Here is a 21876-nt window from a genome sequence, read left to right as displayed (position 1 = left end):
ACATACACACACAGCCTCAACCTGGTCTGTGACATCAATAGGACTTGTTGGCGGGACAGATTTGTGTCCCAGAGGCTCCCCCATCTGTGGAATAGACTCCCTCTCCACGTCAAACAGAGTACCTCTTTATCCCTTTTTAAGTGCAACCTAGATAACTGGATGGGAAATAGAAAATACATCCTTGAGATTCCACCCGTGTCCCTGCTGGACAGGGGCATCGGGTGCTGATTTGTCTATACATGAGCTAAACTCTTGGCTAGGCTTATAAGGGTCTCAGGGCCAATAGCCTAGTAACGTCCTATGATCCTATGTAAAGGCCACAATAATGTATTTCATCTTGTTGCTCTCAGATACAATTCTCTCTGACAAGCCATACAATAGTTATTTAACACTGATCATATAACTGCCCAATGACTTCACACACAATGCCTCCTGAGCCATAACATCAAAAGACAACCATCTTATGTGTACATCTCTGATCATTTCATTGTGATGAAAGTGAAAGAAAGCATGACCACAATACCTATCAACTACTAAGGAAAAAAATGGCAACTTTTTTGAGTGTATTGAAAATATATAAATTTAATAAATGAATGAAAAATGATACTAAACTTGTCTCTCCTGACGGAAAAACTCTCAATGATTTCTTATTGTAATCTGAAATCCTCTGTTATGTCTCATTCAGGCTGACGTCAACCCAGCACCTATATCAAGCAAATGAGTCACCTGACAGCCACAGCGATATTTATTTAAATGGCTGCTTCATCTGGTAGTCCAAAGACCACTGAAGCCACTGAAGCACCCCTTTTACATACATCTATACACACACACACACACACACACATATATATATATATATATATATATATATATATATATACATATTATGTGGCAGCTCAACCAAACCCCACTGAAGCACCATTTTTACATATCAGAATATACAGTCTTATTCTGAATAGAGATCTAATGTTTTATGTTGCTTTTCAAACATGCATGCAAGTGCAGTAAGAAATATGAAGTGAACTTAGTTCTTTGCTTTGCTCTGAGGGCAAAACAAAAAATAAATAAATTGGAGTAAAAACAAAAATATAAGAAAGTATGGAACATATAAATATGGAACATATAAATGTGGTGGGCCTGGGTTTATATGACTTCATCGAGTTTTTGAAAACTCAAAATTCATATGGTCAAGACTATATGATTGAGTTTCCAAAAACTTGAAATTAAAGAAAAAAACAAATCTACATTTTTGCAAGGGGGCAAGCCACTCTATACACCCACATCCCTTGCAACTTATATATACCAACTCCAGGATTACACTAAAGTGGAAAAAGGGTAAATTCCATAGTCCCCTGTGTACCACAATCTACATAGAACTGCTTTGAAAGGGATTTTTCCCTTTTCCCCACTGTAATGTGATCTTGGAGTTGGTATATATATTTTTCAGGGGTTGGGGGTGTAAGGGGGCTTGCCCCCATGCAAAAATGTATTTTTTTATATTATGGGTTTTTGGAAACTTGATAATATGGTCTCAACCATATGAATTTCAAGTTTCCGAAAACTCGATGAAGTCATATAAACCCGGTGGGCCTACAGTTTAGTAGACCAGTAGTATGAGCTTCCCCTGATTATGTCTATACATCCAACACAAACCAAAGAGGTATACAACAGGATATTCAGGGTTGCCATTAGGAATCATGGAAAAATGTATCTTTGCCTTCCCCTTCACACCATATTATGTTTATCCCATCAATTGATTGTCATACACTTACACCTGTCACACAAGCTTTTTATTCCTTGGAATGTTACACCTTACATGAAGCTATATCATGCAGGCAATGCACTTGTGAGCTTATGGGGTCTATATCATTTTATCGAATTGGTATTCAGAGAATAGCAAGTCATCGAACCCCTATTTAGTGAACGGCATTTCAGTGAATGACAAAATCTTTCTCAGGGTAAGGAAGCACTTCGCCAAAGGCACACCACAACAGAAACCACACAAAATCAACCCACACCTCCCAAACTATATATACCAACTCCGAGATCACACTATGGTGGGGAAAAGAGCAAAGTTGTGGTGTTGGCCAAGTGCTTGCCTATTCTACGAAAGATTTCATCATTTGCTGAAATTCCATTCGATAAATAGGGGTTCAATGAATTGCTATTCGTTGAATAGTAATTCCGTAAAATGATATAGACCCGAACTTATATTGTCAGTCAAGGGGAGTTTATTGTCCCAAAATCAAAAAAATTTGCTGACTCAAAGTATGCCGCTGTTGTAAGTTATGTAACAAACTCTCCACAACTCATGATATATTCAGAAGAAGAATTGCTTGAATCATGACAAAAAAGTAAGAAAGATAAACTGTCTAGTAAATGGACTTGTAACTGTAGCATCACCTACTAAACGGTCTTTCCAATTAATATGACTCACCTTACATTGCTTATTAGTCTTACTGCTAACTTTCTACTTACTATGTCAGATTTTAAGGTTGTTACTGCACTTTGCCTCAGCCAAGACACATTTCTGTTTTCTATATATCATTTTTCTGATCATTTTATTTTGATTGTTCCTGATGTTTGTTTTCATTACCTGTGATGCTTAATTTGATGCCCTTGACATGAAAACAGTACCAAGATTTTTCTTTATTTATTCTGATTTTTTTTTTTTGCTTTTATTGTCATAATTTTTATTGTTCCTTATCAAATGTTTTTAATACATACATATATGGATCTAATTTCAAACCATGAAATTTCACATTACCAAAAACAGGAAGGTCGAGACCAGAACACTGACTTTTTAAACCACTGAATGTTATCAAGTACAATAATATCGAATTTGTGAAGGTAGGTATTCTGCTGTGTTTGAGTTGTGCGGTATCCCTTTAAGAAGTCATACAGTGTACCAGTGAAGGGAATTTGTGAGCTAGTTTTGTAAAACTTGTGAAGTAAATGGCAAGGAATATTTAATGGTTGAGGGTAGGATTCAACTGTTTCTAAGTAAATTGTGTGAGTTTTGCTTGTGGTGCCTGGAAAAGTGAATAAGATTGGATGTGTTTGTGTTGGCAGTATGTAGCTGTTTTGGGAAGGGACAGGTACATGTTATGGAAAGTGTTCGGACATTTGTTATAGAGATCGCGGCACATTGGGGAATGGGAAATTTACCTTTCCTCCACTGTACTGCGATCTCGGAGTTGCTATATTGCCCCCCTTCTTAAATGTAGAGAAGTCAGTAGTGCTTTACTTTGTATTTGTTGGTTTCTGTTTTGTGGTGTAGGATGGGAGGTTTATGTCTGTATTGTGTTATTCAATATTTTGGAAGTCGATCTTATGCAGACTCAGGATATTGCAGTTTTGTGGTTATGGTCTCGGTCTTCCAGTCTTGTATATTCCTACACTTATATTATCACTGTTTATCTGTGTTTGATTCCTTGTTCTACAATTAAATGTACTTTTTTTCTGAAGTTACTTCTTCCAATGTTGCCTTTGAAAATGGGACTACTGGACTGACAGTCCTGGTTACCAAACACAATAAATAATAAATAAATAAATAGAGTGAGGAGTCTGCAAAACCAGAAGGATCTCAGAGTAGAGCTATTGCTCCTCTAGGTAAAAGGAATCAGTTGGACACATTTTGGTGATGTGTCCCTTGATGCCTCCCAAAGGAGGTATACCAAGCACCAACCACTGCAAAGAGACCCCAGAGTAGACTTGGAACATGCTAGGGGAATTATATCACTTAGCTTACCTAGAAACACCAGGGAATCCCACAGGATATGCTAGAGGCTGTTATTGGGATAGCAAAATCTTGATTACCCTCCTCGGCTTGTTATTGCTGTAACCCTCACCAGGACAAGTGGTTTAGAAAATGGATGGATGGATGGACAGACAGATGGATGGATGGATGGACAATGGTTTGTAGCAGTGCTAATTCAGAATTCAGGTTAGAAAATTTGAAAAGGGAACTTCCAAATGATCATACAATGGACAAAATATAGACAGTTTACATTCAATGTAAAGAGGTGCAAACTGACACACTAATAAATACATAGCAAATGTAAACTATATCTAGGTAACCGATGGCAACAAAACATAATCAGGGACCTACTGTTACTCATATTATAACATAACATATACATGTAAAAAGTAATGCAAAGAGCGGAATATTGGTATGCACAGGAATGGAATAGCTATTGATGGAATGCTACAGCATCGGACAGAGTAAAGGAATTTACCACTAAACAGTGGAGACATAGGTCATTTACTGTGAGGGTATGTAAGTAAGGTGAGGGGTTAACTAGGTTCTACAGCTTTTCCAGCATGTGGAGAACAGCCAGAGAGGGTGGTCAAAAGCAGTACTGGCCTTAGGTGAACTAGCACCCACGACAAAGGGCTCCATGCCATCCCCCACCCCAGTGCCCATTACCCCCATGCACATCACCTGTCAGCCCCCCATTCTGACATATCCATGCCATCCGGATTACCTTTTCCTTCTTTTACTTACATTTTTTTTTGTTCTTCACTTTTTTTCCCTACAGTTATTCATTCAGCCCATCCTAACTACACAAGACCGCACTCTGATAACTGTGGAGGAAATAACTGCATTAAACTAGGGTCTATGGCCTCTAAAAGCCAAAGAGCTTATAGATGCACTGTGGTGCATTCTAGATTTTTTAAACAGCCTTTTCATCAAAGGATGGACTGAATAAAATCATGATTAAGAAAAGAAATTCAGTATTAGTCTTGTGAGTTTGCTTTTTCCTGCATCCTTTCAGCACACCATATTTAATCAAGACTGTACTGTAACAACTGTGGACATAATAACTGCATTACATTGGGGAGTCTGGGGACTGACAGCTCCCCAGATGCCATGGGATTCTAGATGCTCTGAGGTTTGTTTTATACGTTATTTAAACAACCTCTTCATGGACGCCGGAACCACAGAGTGAGAGGGAAGGAGTGCCCTCCACTTTTGCATCCTATGGCTCTAATTATGTCCTGGCTTGTTAGTAAGTAGCGAGCATTAAAAAAATAACTGAAATGCCAGTTTCTTTTATTTAAAATCAGATATTAGGATCAGATAGTTGACACTGTTGTGCTCTGCCTCTGCTGTTTCTCGACGTCTTCCACTTGTGTGGGAGGAGGTTCGACTTCAGATTGGGGACTGAGCTGTATGTATTGCAAGCACCACTAAGCAGGTGCATTGGTGTGCCTCACCCCTGCCTGACTGACTTAATAGTTCAGTCTGGTCAGGGTTCAGCGGCAGGTCACACTGTGTAGGAAATGACAGTTAAACCTGACTGTTGTGTTTGACCTAAGTTACCGTGCTTTTTCCACAGTCCTCATTCCACTCCTCAATAGCCAGATGAGAGAGTGATGGAAGTTTATTGTTTGAACACAGTTTGACTGAGAAGAAATGAATTCTGAGTCCGTCCATTGCTGTCAGTGCCATGGTGGTGGTGGTGGTGGTGGTACATATGTTAAATATATTACTGTCTTCTTGCAGACAGCTGCGGCTTCTGTAGCCAGTCAGTGTTATTTGTTATATTTATTTTGTTTGATAACGGAGTGGGAATGGGGAAAGGCACTGGGTGAGGGTCTTGGGTCCATACCTGTCAACTTCGCAGAGCAAGAAATCTGGACACAGCCATAAAGAAAAGTGGGACAAAGACCCAAAAATAGGGACAATTTATAAATATTGCTCTTACAAACTTTGAAAGTTGATAGAATAATAAGTTTTGCATTAGCATGAATTTTCTGAAGGATATGAAGTCAGAAAACACAAATGGCTGTCATCATTTTCAAACTTCAATCTTTAATAATTTACCACTAATTTGCCAGAAAACCACAACTTTATGAAAAACGGACCAAAAATATGATGGCAAAATCTGGACTTTCTGTGAAAATCTGTATAGTTTAGAGGTACGCTTGGGTCTAAGACAATGAAAAGGTTGTTGGGGAAAGTTTTTCATTTTAGTGCTTGTGGATACATAGACAAAGAAGTACTGAAGGAGTCATTGGGGAAAGTGTTTCATTTTGGTGCTTGTGTAATGTGCATACATATACAAACCTGACCGAAGGGGTCATTGGAGAAAATGTTTTATTTTTGTGCTTGTGCATACATGGAAATGTAATTAAGGGAACCTTGGGGGAAATGATTCATTTTGATGCCATTTGCTCCTTAAGTGCATACATGGACAGGCTATTGAACAGGTCCTTCAGGGAAATGTTTCATTTTGGTGTTTTTGCATACATTGACAAACTGCTTAAGGAAACCTTGGGAAATGATTCATTTTGATGTCATTTGCTTTTGTTCATTAGGGGAACTGTTTCATTTTTGTGGTTGTGCATACATGGGAAAGTAGTCTTTGAGGGGATTTAACCCCACAACATATTATAGTTTTCATTCATTAGTTATTTCTTGAGTGTTTATGGTACTACTGCATGAGTTTATAGATTTATGCTGAACCCTTTACTATCTGGAATGTATTTCCCAGAAGTCAAGGCAAAAGAAAAACAGCCTGTGGGAACATGGGAATAACATGGCTAGCCTGGTAAATGTCCTATGGCCATTGGCATAGTAACCTCTGGGAACATGGGTATAACATGGCTAGCCTGGTCAAGGTCCTATGGCCATTGGCATAGTAACCTCCTATAAATATGTGAATCCTTGATCCTATAACTTTGTTTGCATATTAATTGCAGCTTGATGATTCTTGGTTTGGGGGCCTTTCTGTAAGAATGCAGTGTGAGAAGAGAGTAGTGTATTATAATATGTTAGTAGTTATGCAAAGTTTTTCTGTGTTGTGCACTTTTGTCTGTATTTTATTGAACATTTCAGGGTTAGTTCATAGGTTCATAGGTAGGTACTAGGCTATCTGCCTGAAGGCATTTATAAGCCTAGCCGGAATGTGTTGGCTTTCGCCGCCCCCTTAGATTAGTTCCCCGTGCCTCTGTCCAGCAGAGCCATTGATGTGATCCCTGGGGTAAACTTTCTGTTTCCCATCCACTCGTCAAGGTTTCTCTTGAAGAGGGTTAGCAAGGAGCTCTGCCTAATGTAGATTGGAATCTTGTTCCAGAGCATGGGAAGTCTCTGAGACAGGAATCTATCCCTCCAGCACGTCCTATTTATTGTTGTGGTGAGGTTTAGATCCATGGAGCGTGTGGCTCTAGGGGATATGGTTTTCTTTAAGTGGAGCATGTCCAACAATTCTGGGTTATACATGGCCTTGTATGACAGGCAGAGATCACCTCTGAGTAGACGGTATGCAACCGAGTACAGCTGGAGTTTCTTCAGTCAAGCTGCATAGAGCATCTGCTTGAGGCTAGTGATCCTCTTGGTAAGGTACTTCTGTGGTCTTTCCAGTTGTTGTAGGTGTCTTTTAAGGTACATCCCAAATGGGGCATTGTACTCTATGATGGGTTTGATGAGTGATGCATAGAGGGGCCCAATGACCTTTTTGATCTGGATGCAAACCCTTTTGTGATTAGGTGGGCCACATAGAAGGATTTTCTAACCACTTTGGCAATGTGATAATCAAAGGAGAGGTTACTATCTACTTGGATCCCCAGATCTGTTATTACGTCTTCTGTATTTAGGGGGCTACCACCTATGTGGTAGTTTGTGGGTACTTTGTTTTTTCCAAAGGGGATGACTATGCACTTTTTGGCATTTAGCTTGAGGCCATGGTTTTGACACCAGGTGTCTGTCTCAGTGAGACCCTTTTGGAGGATTTCTGTGTCAGCTGGAGAGTCAGTTATAGCCCCTAGTTTACAGTCATCTGCGAACTTGGTCAGCCATAGTCCTCCTGTGCTTTCCTGTACCTCTGAGAAGTATATAGCAAACAGGAGGGGGTCCTAGGACTGCACCCTGGGGAATATCACTTGTAACCAGTTTAGAGTCAGACCTAGCTCCCGCAACTCTTACCATGTGGGTTCTGTCCATGAGCCAGTTAGCAACCCATCTCATGATGTAGGGGTTTATGTTCAGGCTGTTGAGCCTGTCTATAGTACCTTAGTGGGGAATGGTGTTTAAGGCCTTTGTGAGGTCTAGGTAAGCTGTGTGGACCACCTTTCCCTCATCTATAGCCTTGGTAACTGTCTTAAAGAAGTCCACCAGGTTTAGGGGGCATGATCTGGGTAGGGTTGAGTGTTTGGAGGTTTCCAATGTCTCTGTTAATGAGATCCATGATGATGCATTCTATAGCTTTGCAGACCAAGCTAGTCAGGCTTATAGGGCGATAGTTCCCGGGATCTGTTGTGGCTCCAACTTTGTGGAGTGGAATAACTGTTGCTGTGCACCACTCTGTGGGCACATAGCCTGTGGAGAGGCTGAGTTTAAACAGTGTGTTTAGGTGAGGGGTTAGTTCATCTTTGAGCTCGTGTAGGACACAGCCTGGAACACCATCCGGTCCCATTGATGCTGTGTTTTTGGCTTTGGAGATGGCGGTTTTAACCTGTGTGTCTGTGATTTCAGGGGCACTACATTCTTCTGGTATAGTTATGGACCCTTTTGGGGGTCAGAGGGGGGTGAAGTTTGCACTGAACCTGTTTGCCAGGATGTTGGCTATATCGGTCGGTTCAGTGTATTTTGTGCCATTCTGCACTAACTCCAAGCAGATCTGAGAATTGCCACTTAGATTCTTGATATAGCTAAAGAATGCCTTGTGGTTATCTTTGGAGTCCATGGCAATTTTTCTTTCAAAGCTAGCCTTGGATGACTTTATAAGGGAACATAGTTTCTTGCTGATACTGATCAGGGATGTCTTCCCTTCTTGGGATTTTACTCTTTTCTGTACTAGTTTCCTCGTTCTATTGTATAGCTTGTTTATGGCAGGGTCCACCAGACTGGTTTCATTTTCTTGGAAGAGTGAGTCTTGGTTTTGTTTGGGATAGCATGATCCATGCATTCTTGTAGATGCCCATAGAGTGCATTAGTAAAGGATTTTGCAGCTTGGACAGCGTTATCCTTTAGCATGGGGGCTTTGAAACTTCCCACCTTGGTCTTATGTAATGTGAAGTTTGCTTTTGAAAAGTTTTTTACGGTAGTTTCTTTGACCGGGGGTGGTGCGGAATGTGGATATCCAGAGGGATTACTTTATGGTCAGATCTAACCAGCGAGGGGTTGACTTCCGGTGTGGAACACCAGTCGCCCATGTTGGTGATGACCAGGTCCAATATGTTGTCACCTCTGGTGGGGGTGTTGACAAGTTGATCCAGGGCATTTGAGTTTATAAATTCTAGGAAATGTTGGGTAAGGGAGTTTGTACTTGAGTAGTTCTCCCAGTTAATGTTTGGGTAATTGAAATCACCCAATATCAGGGCATTTGGTAGGACCTTTATGTTTCCCAGTGTTTCCAGGAATGTGGAGTGGGGGTCCTGGGACATGGTGGGTGATCTGTAGCAAGCTATAATTTGAATAGCAGTTTTGCCCATTGTTAGTTGCACGTGGATGATCTCTGAAGCTTCGTGCTGTGCCACTAACCTGGAGGTGTGGGTATCCTTGATGAATATGGATGCTCCCCTGCCTTTTGTATTTCGGTCCCGGTTTTGTGTCCGAAATGCATGGTATGAGTTGTAGCCTGGTAGTGCTGGGGTGCTCTCTGGAGCCTTAAACCAGGTTTCTGTTACTGCACATATATCGATTTTCTCCATACTGAGGAGTGCCTCGAATGCGTGCATTTTGAGGTTTAGACTACTGACATTGAGTAGCATTAACCTCAGTTTTTTGTTACATGTGCTATTTACGGCAGTGGGTTTGTCTTTTGAGCCTTGCCTAAAAAAGGCACTATGGGGGTGGCAAGAGCCTTGGCCAGTATTCAAAAGCCTAAGGGTGACAGGTGCAAGCCATCTCTAGTGAAGCAGTGTGGCTTGTCGAGCATGTAATCCTAGGCTGACAGATACTGGATCCCCTTTGAATGACACAAGAAGCTTAGCCAATTGTTGAAATTGATCATTTTTTCTCTATACCGTGGTATCATTCTTGGTGAGGGCAGGATGCTACTCAGGGTCAGAGTCATACCGGCCTGGGCTACGTGATCAGAGAGCTCCTCCATGTCTCTTTTTATGTAGTCCAGGGAGGTACGGCTCAGGTCATTCACACCAACATGGACAAAATCAGAGTCATATTTGTACTTGTTCCGGAGTGACCTGAGTGCTTGTGTTATGTGGCAGATCCTGGCACCCGACAGGCTGCTAACAGTAACCTTCTCCTTGTTCAACCTAGTAAGTGGGACGTCAGTGTGCCAGGCTATAGTCACCTATTACTAGTGTATTGGGTATGTTATTTTGCCTTAAGGGCTGTGATTGTGTAGCACATTGGTTTTGTGAAGTATGTGCTTCATGGTTTGGGTTGGGGGGGTGGAGGTTGCTTGGATGTCTGCTTTGGAGGACTCTGTTGCTTTTGCAGATTTTTATTTAGAGCCTCCGAGTATGTTTTCATGTATGTGAACTTATTTCCAAGAAATTCAATCCATCCAAGTTGGAAACTTCTGGCAGAAACCTTACTGTGCTTTTACCTGATTGGCTTCAGGGATTAATTGTGTAAAAGTCTTTTATCCTGCTGTGATAAGACTTGCATTTGCGCATTGTGCAAAGTCAGTTCCCTGTGCCTTGTGTGTGTGTATATTTTATATTTATATATATATATATATATATATATATATGTGGGTCCCCTTCAGATCATCGAACTTTTAAAAGCTCGACTTTCATATGGCCAAGACCATATGACTGAACTTTTAAAAGTTCGAATGGTCTGAATGGAAATCTCCATACAGCACGGAATGGGAAGATTTCCCTTTTCCGCAATGTAGTGCGATCTCAGAGTTGGTATATTTAAATAGCGAGGGTGTGGGGGTGCAGGGGGGCTTGCCCCCCTGCTAGAAGCATTTTGTTTATTTTTTTTTTGTTTTATTTTTTTTTTTACATGTTCAAACTTTTAAATGTTTGATCATATGGTCTCGGCCATATGAAAGTTGAACATCTGAAAGTTTGATCATGTAAAGTAGATATATATATATATATATATATATATATATATATATATATATATATATATACATATATATATATATATATATATATATATTTATGTAAATATATATTTGTGTGTGTGCCCCTCTTGCCCTCTGCCCCCCCCCAAGTCTTCAACAGATTCTGGCACCTATGAACCTCTTCATCCAATGATGCTCTGAACCAAAGTCATAAGTAATGAAAGATAGTCAGTCTTATTTATTTCAAGAAAGAAGTTGTATCCGATGCTTAATGCCCAAAATTGAGAAAACAGCAATTTGAGATGACAAATCTTTACAAGGATACATAAGGATATCTGGAAATAGTACCAGTTTCCTTAATCCCCCCACCCAAAAAAAAAAGTTTGTCACCATCTGTGTACTTCACTGTCATGTTAGAGTGGGATGAAGGTTAAGGCACAGTTGACCGCAGTCATATATTTCAAGTTGCTGCTATCTATCTATATATATATATATATATATATATATATATATATATATATATAAATACCATGTTTCCTCACCCTCTTCCAAAAGATAGCTACCTGCATATACATCTGATGTGTCATTAAGAGAAAAATAAAAACATAATAAAGTAATGTTCCCAGCTTGTTACTCCTAGACAATACACTGCTCTTTTACAAGCTACAGTGATCCTCTGCACATACCAGTGAAGTTTTGAGAAATGATAAATAAATAATGAATCCACTCTCCTCAGCCCAACACAAGATACAGTTACCTATGCACACTTCTGAGGTTTTGGAAGAAAGTTAAAGAAATAATGCCATTGCTTGCACCCAGCCCCCTATGTAAGCTACAGTGACATTGTTTCACACCTCTGACCAGGGCCACTTTTAGATTAGGTGGTTTCAGAGAAAATGGCACTACTAAGACTGTGTCAAAACCCACTTATTCAGCATGTTGCGTTGCCACACTAAGCTTCCAGAGGCTCTGATGGCCTGGGTAGTCCATGATGCATGCTATGCCTTATTTTTTGACAGACATTTTTAAATATACTAATCAATAACCCCCTTCAAATGTAGAATATAGTTACAGCTAATTGATTACATTGGATAATGTATAATATAATTACAGCTAGATGCCTGTGGTAGTGGTGCTGCGGTAGCATTGTCACCTCACAGCAAGACGTTGTCCCGTTCGATTCTCAGCTAGAGCGTCTTCTGTGTGGAGGCATACATGAATGGGTGTGCCTTCATTGAAGGTTGTGCATCAGGGCTGGTAACTCGGCACGTAAAAATCCACTACCAAACATTAGCAGACCGGAGTTCCACTGTGGCGACCCCTAACCGGGATAAGCCGAAAGACACAACATAATATAATTACAGCTAATTGACTACAGTGGGTTATGTCTATTATTTTTGCTTACTTGATTGGATATTTAGCATGACTATACATAGTTTATTTGGGTCTATGTCATATAATCCAACTTCCAAAATTTCGAACACCATATGTTAGAACTTGGAAGTTCGAAATATGACAACATTGAAACCTCAGAACAGAGAATTTTTTCCCAGGGAAAAAATTTGCTGTTCCGAAAAACACACACCCAACACAGGCACACCAAAAACCTAATAAACCTACACTACACCTTACATACACAACTATCTATGCACTAACCTTAACCCAAACCCTAACCCTAAGGTCCATCACTATCGCACACTTACCTTACCCGCACCCTAACCCTAAAATCCATCACTATTGCACACTTACCTTACCCGCGTCCTAACCCTAAAGTCCATCACTATCGCACACTTACCTTACCTGCGCCCTAACCCTAAAGTCCGTCACTATCGCACACTTACCTTACCCATGCCCTAACCCTAAAGTCCGTTACTTTTGCACACTTACCTTACCCGTGCCCTAACCTTAAAGTCCGTCGCTTTCGCACACTTACCTTACCCGCACCCTAGCCCCAACGTCCGTCACACTCACACACTTATCTTAACCCAATTCGTAACTTTCGCACCACAGTACAGAAAATGTCGAAGCCACGGAAAAAGCCAACCGAATTCTTTCCCTGGGAAAGAATTCAAATTTCCGCGGCTTTGACATTTCTATTTTTCGAACTTCCCCGTTCGAACTTTCAGTATTCGACGTTTAAAACTGTTGATTAAATAACAGGTACCCGTTTATTTGTGTTATTTTTACATAGTTTTGCTTGTATAATGCAATATTCACTCAACTGTACCACTTTGTTGACAATTGTCTTTCTTGAGCTGTTTGTTAATTATGTATAAATAAGAGTTTTGAAAAAAGAATATAGTTACAGCTCTGCACAAACTAGATGAACATGAAAACATGGTCACTATATAAAAAAAATGTTGCAAAAAGTAAAAAATACAAAAAAGTACTATGTACAAATATACAGATCTGAAGTTCACATCCAAACACAACATAGACGAACACAGACTCATTGCCATTACATTCCCATGTTGTGGAAACCTCCCACTCTCCCATGGGGCAAGGCTTAACCTCCTCACACATCTTCATCTGCAGATATGTAGCTCTAACTTTGAGAACTGTGAACATTAAAACTAGAGACAAAAATCACTACATTGGCATTATGTTCTTTCCACTGTGAATCAATGCTGAACTGCCAGACAGTCAGGATTCTAGACCCCCAATCCCCCCAAAAAATGCAAAAAATATCAAAGATAAGGGGGCAAGACTCCCCCACACACCAAACTTATAATCAACTCCACAGTCAAACAAACTCAAAGAAGGGGGGAAATTACCCCAAAACTAGCATCTTGCCAACAATGATTTTCTATTGAGCTCTCCTATCCTTGGCATCTTGAGATTTGGACAATTGAAGCTTGAGGAATCAAACTTCTTCTACCAGTAGAGTAGCCCATAATGCTTTTTCTCCTGCAACCCCTTCCTCATTGCGCACACTGTCCCCTACCCAATTCTGAACCTCCCCACTCACTAGGTATACCATAAAGGCACCAGATTCCTAAGCAGCTCCTCAGCCGCTCCATTTCACCTTGCTCACTTCAACTCTCACACTAGTACTTTCCCTTTCAGACATCATCATCTGATAGGGATGCATGTGGAGGTTTCCTTTCTGAAAGCACTAGAAAAGAAAAAAAATATCCCTTCTATCTAGTTCTGATGTAAATAGTTTTATGGTGAGTCATCTACCAGACTTTGCTTACAGTTACAGAGTTTATTTACACTTTTACTAGTATGTCACCAGTACTGACACCTGTTAAACATGTCACCAATACTGACACCTGTTAAACACGGTAACATCTTGATGACCAGCTCAGATGGGTCAGAGCCTGTCAGATGTGCTCACATATCAAAAAATGTTACAGATTCCTTAGAGATCTATTCAGTGTGCTGAGCCACATCTTTTTGAAGCTTTACTTAAGTGAAATACAAAATAATAAAATGACATGACAGCAGAGTCATATAAAAGCTTTAATCCAGGAACATACACTACACTAACATTCCGTCATATCAGCTAATGCCTTCATAGGTGTAAAATGGTAAAATTCATAAATGCACAATAAAAAGACATGTGAGTAAGAGTAAGCCATTAAAAGAAAATACATCATTTATTAGTTAATCAAATTTCTCAAACTACATTCAAAATTCAGTTCAAATGGCTTGATGATGTTAAGCATTAATATAAATAAAGCCTTTTGATACAAAAAATGCTCCTTCTTATTAACTCCTTCCCCATCAGGCACTTAAACACAATCCAACGTAGTAAGTTTAAGTGACTATGTATCAGCATTATGCATGTCATTAAACCAATCAACCTCTGGATTCACTTATTTATTTCTTTTTATGTCTCAACATGGTGCCAAAGCCAGGTTTTAAAATTTTTAGTTGTCTTACCCACATAAAGCTGTGTGCCATGTGGGCATATATTATAGCTTCACTATTGCAGGTATATCTCTATATTTTATTGCAACTTTTTTCTTATTAATATGACACAATTATCTCATGACCCATCCAGTTATCTGTCCATCCATCCATCCATCCATCCATCCATCCATCCATCCATCCATCCATCCACAGTCCCCTTTTTTCCCATGTTTGCACATGGGGTTGGGGTGTCATATCAATAGTGACCATCATCTATAGCCAGTGTTTACACTATTGGGTGTCTAGTCCTGCCGCAGCTTTTCTTCCTTGATATTAGCACAAATATAGCAGGAACCACAAGAATCAGCACCACTGAGGTTCTGACACACAGACACGATCTGGGAACATCTTTTTTTTATAACTGACTGCATACAGTATAGTCTCCTATACATCCCTTCTGCTTTATGAAACTGAAATAGTATGAGGAAAGATTTCTTTCAGATGTAATTTTGAAACTTGCCTAAATGTATAAAATTCAGATGGATTTCTAACAAAGTATGGGAAAGTATTCCATTCAAGAAAGTGCATTTTTGAGTGACTCAAATAATTTTTCCAAATTCGAACTATATGTAACAATTGTAGTTATTGTTTACTTTTGCTGATGTCAGCCTGCATTATTGATGTTTCAGGTAGGGAGTCGAAGAGTGGTTCAGTATGGTGCGGCTGTTATGTTCATCTTGGGGACCATAGGAAAATTCACAGCACTGTTTGCTTCGCTTCCGGATCCCATCCTTGGAGGGCTGTTCTGCACATTGTTTGGTGAGTTCTGAATAACTGAATAACTCCTCAGCATAACAAATTAGTATGGTAATATGGAAAATTAAAGGCTGTCAGTATCTGAGATGATGCACGTGAAAGCAGCAAAGACATTTTGTATTGCATTGGCAAAGATTTTACTTTCACAGCTCCTGAGTTTGAGGATTGGGTGTGAGCGAAAATGCTTATTGTGTCTCCCTAATAGACTGCTTCCTTCCAGAATTTTCTGGCCTTATTATAAGGAGACTTTTGTCTTAATCTGAATAATTTGTTTTTCAACTTTGCTCCCAGTCCTGCATTTTCTTTCTTATTGCAGGAATTATTCTTGCAGAAATGGACAGCACCATGACTCTGTTTTGCAGTAGCTGGAATCTCATAGGTTTAGATTAACCTTTAGTGGACTATTTTTTCTTATTATTTTATTCCCTTCACCCCCTTTGGTTTGCTATTAACCCTTTTGATAGCCATCCTACCAACAGCACCTCCCCATCCTATGTGTTCACGATATAAGGGCATTAGTTTAGTGGCAGCATCACTTGTCACATCATCCAGCAGGGATATTTTGTACCATTTTGTTTTTACTCTGTACATTTTTGGTGCTACTTATCACACAGGGTTATGCAATGGGCTGTCCCTCACCTAAAAATGGGTAACACCATCACATCTTTAGTTTCTCCCTAGGAATACCAAGAGAGGGAATGCATGGTTTTCAACTAATGTAAGGTTACACATCCCTGTTTAACCTCTGCTTTTTGTAAATTATTTTTTGAATGTTTAACATTGCAAATTGTAAATTATTCTGAATGCTGCCGATACAGGAAACTGGTATCTGTGACTGTCGTTTTTCTCACTGCCTCTCCTCTTCACATTCTCTCTAGCTTCCCTGCCCTACGCTGAAGGTAAATTCCAACCTGCTGGAAATGATAAAGAAGCCACATGTATACTACCAAGGTCCTGCTAAACCTACCCCCTGAAAGATTTACCTCTGTAGTTCAAGGGAATTAAAATCAAAGTATGTCTGAATAATGCTTAGTTGTGCTAATGTTAGTTGTTAGTCCCACAACCCTGCTAGGTGGTTAAACCCACTTTCTAACAGATACTGCAGCAGCCACCCTTCCATGACCTTCTCCTAGCTACGGTAAAGCCACACTTCTTACGCTTCCCAGCCCTGGGTTCTACAAGGAACTGTGCTGTCATTTCAGGTCTTGGCCACTAGATGGTGGCCTGAATACACCCAATATCCCCTACCTTACGAGCAGCTCCTGATCTACTATCCAGTATATTTTAATCTTTACTTCTACTTACTATCCTTCTCCCCCACTACCATAACTGCTTCCCCACCTCTAGTCCTTTCAGCCCATACTTTCTCACTGTACATGCTGGCTACTTGCCCTACTATCCACACAGCTAATTGTTCCCAACCCAATATCTGTCCTGAAGCTCACCTTCCTTTGGCTCTACCTGCTCCGTTCGCCCTGCGGGCTCACTCCGCTCCCCCTACCCTGCCCCAAATTACCACCCACCCCAGTACTCCTACATTTATACTCACCTAACCATGCCCCTAATTACTCTGCTATTCCCACATATCACAATCAACCAACTACAACACATTCTTTCTTTGCACCCAACTCCCACTCCCAACCCACCACAGTTCACTCTCTTGTATCTCCCAATCCATACTCTCTATCCCAACTATTTACCCCACAATGTATCCACTAAATCCCACCTTATCACTGAAACATAGACCACATTACTACCTCATACCCCCACTTGTAATACTTTATCTTCTCACCGCCTATGAATTCCACTACCTACCTAGCTCTCAGTATCCTACTTCAAGTGCCACCACTAGCAACCAACCACATGACCCTACACCAGTACTACCCCACCTCTTCTCTAATTCTACTGCTCCAAAACCTCTCCATCCCATGCAAGATACCTATATAAACTCTAGGACTAAATACTGTCACCAACTCCTACTAAAGATCCACAAACTCATAAGGAGGACATTACCTAACCTCATAGCCGATGGCGACATCCACCCTAACCCAGGCTCAAACTCACCTGCTACCACTAACTCCACAAATAGCACTCTCTCTAACCTAAGAAGCTCATATGATGCCCCTAATTCATTACTAATCTGCCACCTAAATATCAGAAGTATAAATAAGAAAATTCACTATCTGCATGCCCTCCTGGACATGCACTCCCCTGACCTACTATGCCTTACAGAAACCTGGCTCAAACCCATTATCCCTGATAATGAAATTATACCCCCCAACTACAATATAATAAAACTTGACTGGAAAGGTAGGAAAGGAGGAGGAGTAGCCATCCTGTATAAATTCACTCTTGAAGTATCCACAATTAGTACCCCACAAGAACTAACAACTAGCAACTCTGAAACAATCATCACAAAAGTCCAACTTAACAAACACAAATCTATAAACATAGCATGTATCTATATTCCCCCAGGTGACAACATAGACACCTTAGAATGCACCCTCCAATGGCTATCCACTAACCACCCCCCCAAGAAACTATTATTCTCAGGGACTTCAATATCGACTGGAAAACATGTTCATCAAACTACCCCACCACCCATATAAACTTACATGGCTTCTCCCAGATTATTACTTCCCCCACCAGAATCAATAAGCCCAACAATAAGGAAAGTATCCTAGATTGGATATTAATAAATAACAAACCCCAGTTATACAAATCAGGCACCCTACCTGAGGACATAAGTGACCACCTCCTAACCTATATAATCAGAAAAAGGGATGACATGTCTCACCAAGCCAACTTTAAAACCCTCAGGACTACAAAAAACTTTAACTTGACTAATTTCCAGGCTGAACTTAACTCATGCAATTGGGCCAATCTTAAATTACTTCTCCTTGATGAAGCAGTCTTAGACTTCAATGCTAGATTCCTTTCCATCTTAGACAGGAATGCTCCCAAACAAACAATCAGAACCAAAAACAAAATAGCTCCATGGCTAACCAATAGTACTAGACAAAAACGTTTATTTTTATTTTTTTAACATTTGTTAACTGGGAAAGTCCGACTTGGAACAAAGCCATTTTTCAGCAGAGGCCTGGGGAGAAAGGCTCCAGATGCATGTCTTTGAATGTGGAAGGAAACTGGAGCACCCGGAGGAAACCCACATGAACGCAGGGAAGACATACAGACTCCACACCGAAAGCACTTCAGCCGAGATTCGAACCGGAGAACCTCTTGCTGTGAGGCGGCAACACTACCGCTGCACCACTGCGCCGTCCAAAACTTATTGCTAGAAACACAGCATGGACCTCCTGGAGATCCACCAAATCCCCACAAGTCCACATTAGATACAAACAAATGAGAAATGAGGCAAAAAGTCCATTGTGCTAGACAAACAAAACTACTATTTCAATTTACAGCAAAAGCACCAAAATCAGCCACAAAAGTTCTGGTCAGGCCTTAATAAACTGCTCCACCCAGGTAAATCCTCAATCCCCACCCCCTCAGCTACCCTACATCTACCTCCTAAATGTGTTGCAAAGACCTTTAATACTTTCTTCACAGAAACAGTCCGGTCAGTAGCTAATAATCAATCTCCCAACACCTCTACTACTATCACATCCACTCAGGTAAATGTGCCTCCCTTCAAATTTGATCCTATCCCCACTGACTATATTAAATCCCTACTTAAGAAACTAAAACCCACCACCCTGGCAGCAGACCTACTTCCTGCAGAATTTCTACAAAAGGCCGCTAATTAAATAGCTTACCCTATCTCCATCTTAATCAATGGTACTATCCACAAATCCTACATCCCCTCCATCTGGAAAATCTCCCACATTATTCCACTTCATAAAGGGGGAAACTCCACTGAACTCTCTAACTATAAACCTATAGCCATCCTATCTCCCTTAGCCAAAATAATGGAAAAATGCATACATACGCAAATTCTAATTCACCTTATTCAGAATACTCTCCTAGCCCCATCCCAGCACGGATTTAGACCTGCCCATAGCACAACTACTGCCCTTCTCTCCTTTTCTTACACAATAAATCACAACCATAATCAGAATAAGCTCTCCTCGGCCCTCTTTCTCGATCTAGTCCAAAGCATTTGACATGGTGAATCACCACCTACTCCTAGACTCACTAAAATCATTTTTCTTAGACAACCCAGTAATCAACTGGTTCCACTCTTACCTGCATGGCAGACAACAAGCTGTGCTATGGAAAGACAATCTATCCCCCCTTCTACCTATGATCCTTGGTGTCCCCCAAGGATCTATATTAGGCCCCCTCCTTTTCTCAACATTCATTAATGACCTACCCAAAGTTATCCCAGATGCAACATGTATACAGTATGCAGATGACTCCATGCTTATCTGCTCCGTCACCACCCCCACAGAACTTCAATTCCTATCCCAAATCACCTTTAACAAAGTAGAGGACTGGCTCAATAGTCACTGTCTCCTACTGAACCCAAACAAAACCAAACTACTACTTTTCTCCCCTACCTGTAAGCTAACATCACCAATCATTACAATCTCATCTAACAATGGCACCATAATCTCTCCAGAACCTTGCAGAAAACTTCTTGGTACAATCATTAATAATAATCTGAAGTAAGATGCTCATATAGACAAAACCATCAAAACAGTTAACAAAAAATAGGCTCCTTGTATAGGATTAAACAATTCCTAACCCCATCTGCCAGAACTGCCATAGCTTGGACACATCTGCTGTCAACCCTTATCTACGCCTCACCCATCTTCACAAACCTAAGCAAATCAAACCTTAACAAAATTACTAGCTGCTGTAACAATATAGCTAGATTTGCCACAGGCTTAGCTTACAGAACCCACCACTGTCAAAATCTTCTCAGATTAGGCTGGTTAAAACTACCCAATCAGCTCCAATATAACCAACTCATAGTTATTCATAAAATCCTCTACCAACCTAACAGTACACACATTCTGGCTAATATTATCACCCCCTACAGCAACCTAGCATTCCTCCGCTCATCCAACAGAATGCTAGTACAATCTACCAAAGCCAACAACTCAGCCGGAGAATCATTATTCTCCAACTCTGCTGGAAAAAAAGTGGAACTCACTTCCTGCTGAACTAACAACTACATCCTCCTTGCCCCAATTCAAAATATCCCTAAAGAAATATATAAACAGGGACTGGCTATGTCCACGTCTAAACCCAGACTAACCCAAAAAATAACAAGAAAAAAACACAACTCACATAGGAGAAATACCCAATAATAACCTTTCTCTACCCAGACTACATACACTTCTCAACAACCATTATAATTCTATTATCAGGAAGATAACTTGTTATACTACCCATTCTAAGGCTATGCTACCTCTCTATATACAATTTTCAATGACTTCCCTTCTTAACTAATCACCTTTTCTCTCGACTATCATCCTTACATTCAATCTGTGAATACTTTTCTTTCTGCACACTTCAAAGCTGTAAAATGATCTCTGTATATTTCATATCATAAACCTACAATGTTGCTTGGTTTAAATGTAACCTTGACTATAAATTGTCAGTGATTTGTAAATGTTTAGATTTCTATGTAACCACAACTTTAAAATGTCACTTTTTTGCACATGTGGAGCTTTTCTCCCCGGGCCTCCACTAAAAATGGACATGTATCCAGTCGGACTATCCCGGTTAACAAATGTAAAATAAAAAATTAAAAATAAAATTTTTGTGGATCCAAACTGCTGCCAGTAAAGATGGCCATTCAAGAGCCTTGTCAGTTGTACTCTGCTGACATCTGTCACCCGAGCTGCTGTTCAAGATGTGGTCAGTGGTAGCATAAACAGATGATCGGCTTCTGCATCACTGAACTGTTATTTATCCTCTTTGCACTTATATTTTAACCCTGTTAGTACTTAGGAAGGTGATAAAATGGTTCAGTGCTGTATTTACATCAAGATAAAATAGAACATGGAATCACTCAAAATTTTGCATCTCCTAGTAGACGATGCTTTCCTTCTGGGGCAAGAAATTTCTTCCTGTAATAAAGAATACAGAGGGGCTTGAACCACTTGCAAAACAAAGAAGTCAGTATGGGGTCTTATTAGAGATGACATACTTCAGCGTCTCATCACTTTGATATGCAGTCCTAGTACATATTTCAGGTAACTGTACAAGGTTGCATTTAGTCAGTTCTGTGCAGTGC

General features: G+C 40.3%; 1 protein-coding gene across 1 annotated transcript in view; it reads left to right on the top strand.

Moving 5' to 3' along the window:
• SLC23A1 (solute carrier family 23 member 1) overlaps nt 1-21876 on the top strand; it is a 505682-nt gene that overhangs the window by 276114 nt on the left and 207692 nt on the right. Inside the window, exon 10 of the mRNA XM_044069843.1 lies at nt 15542-15671. Coding sequence (XP_043925778.1) covers nt 15542-15671 — 130 coding nt within the window. The remainder of the gene's footprint in view (nt 1-15541; nt 15672-21876) is intronic.

This window comes from Protopterus annectens, chromosome 4.part0 (genome assembly GCF_019279795.1).
Source record: "Protopterus annectens isolate FY-2018-M chromosome 4.part0, PAN1.0, whole genome shotgun sequence".
NCBI lineage: Eukaryota > Metazoa > Chordata > Ceratodontiformes > Protopteridae > Protopterus > Protopterus annectens.
The sequence above is the reverse complement of the archived record's forward strand: the minus strand, read 5'-3'. Positions and strand labels throughout refer to the sequence as shown.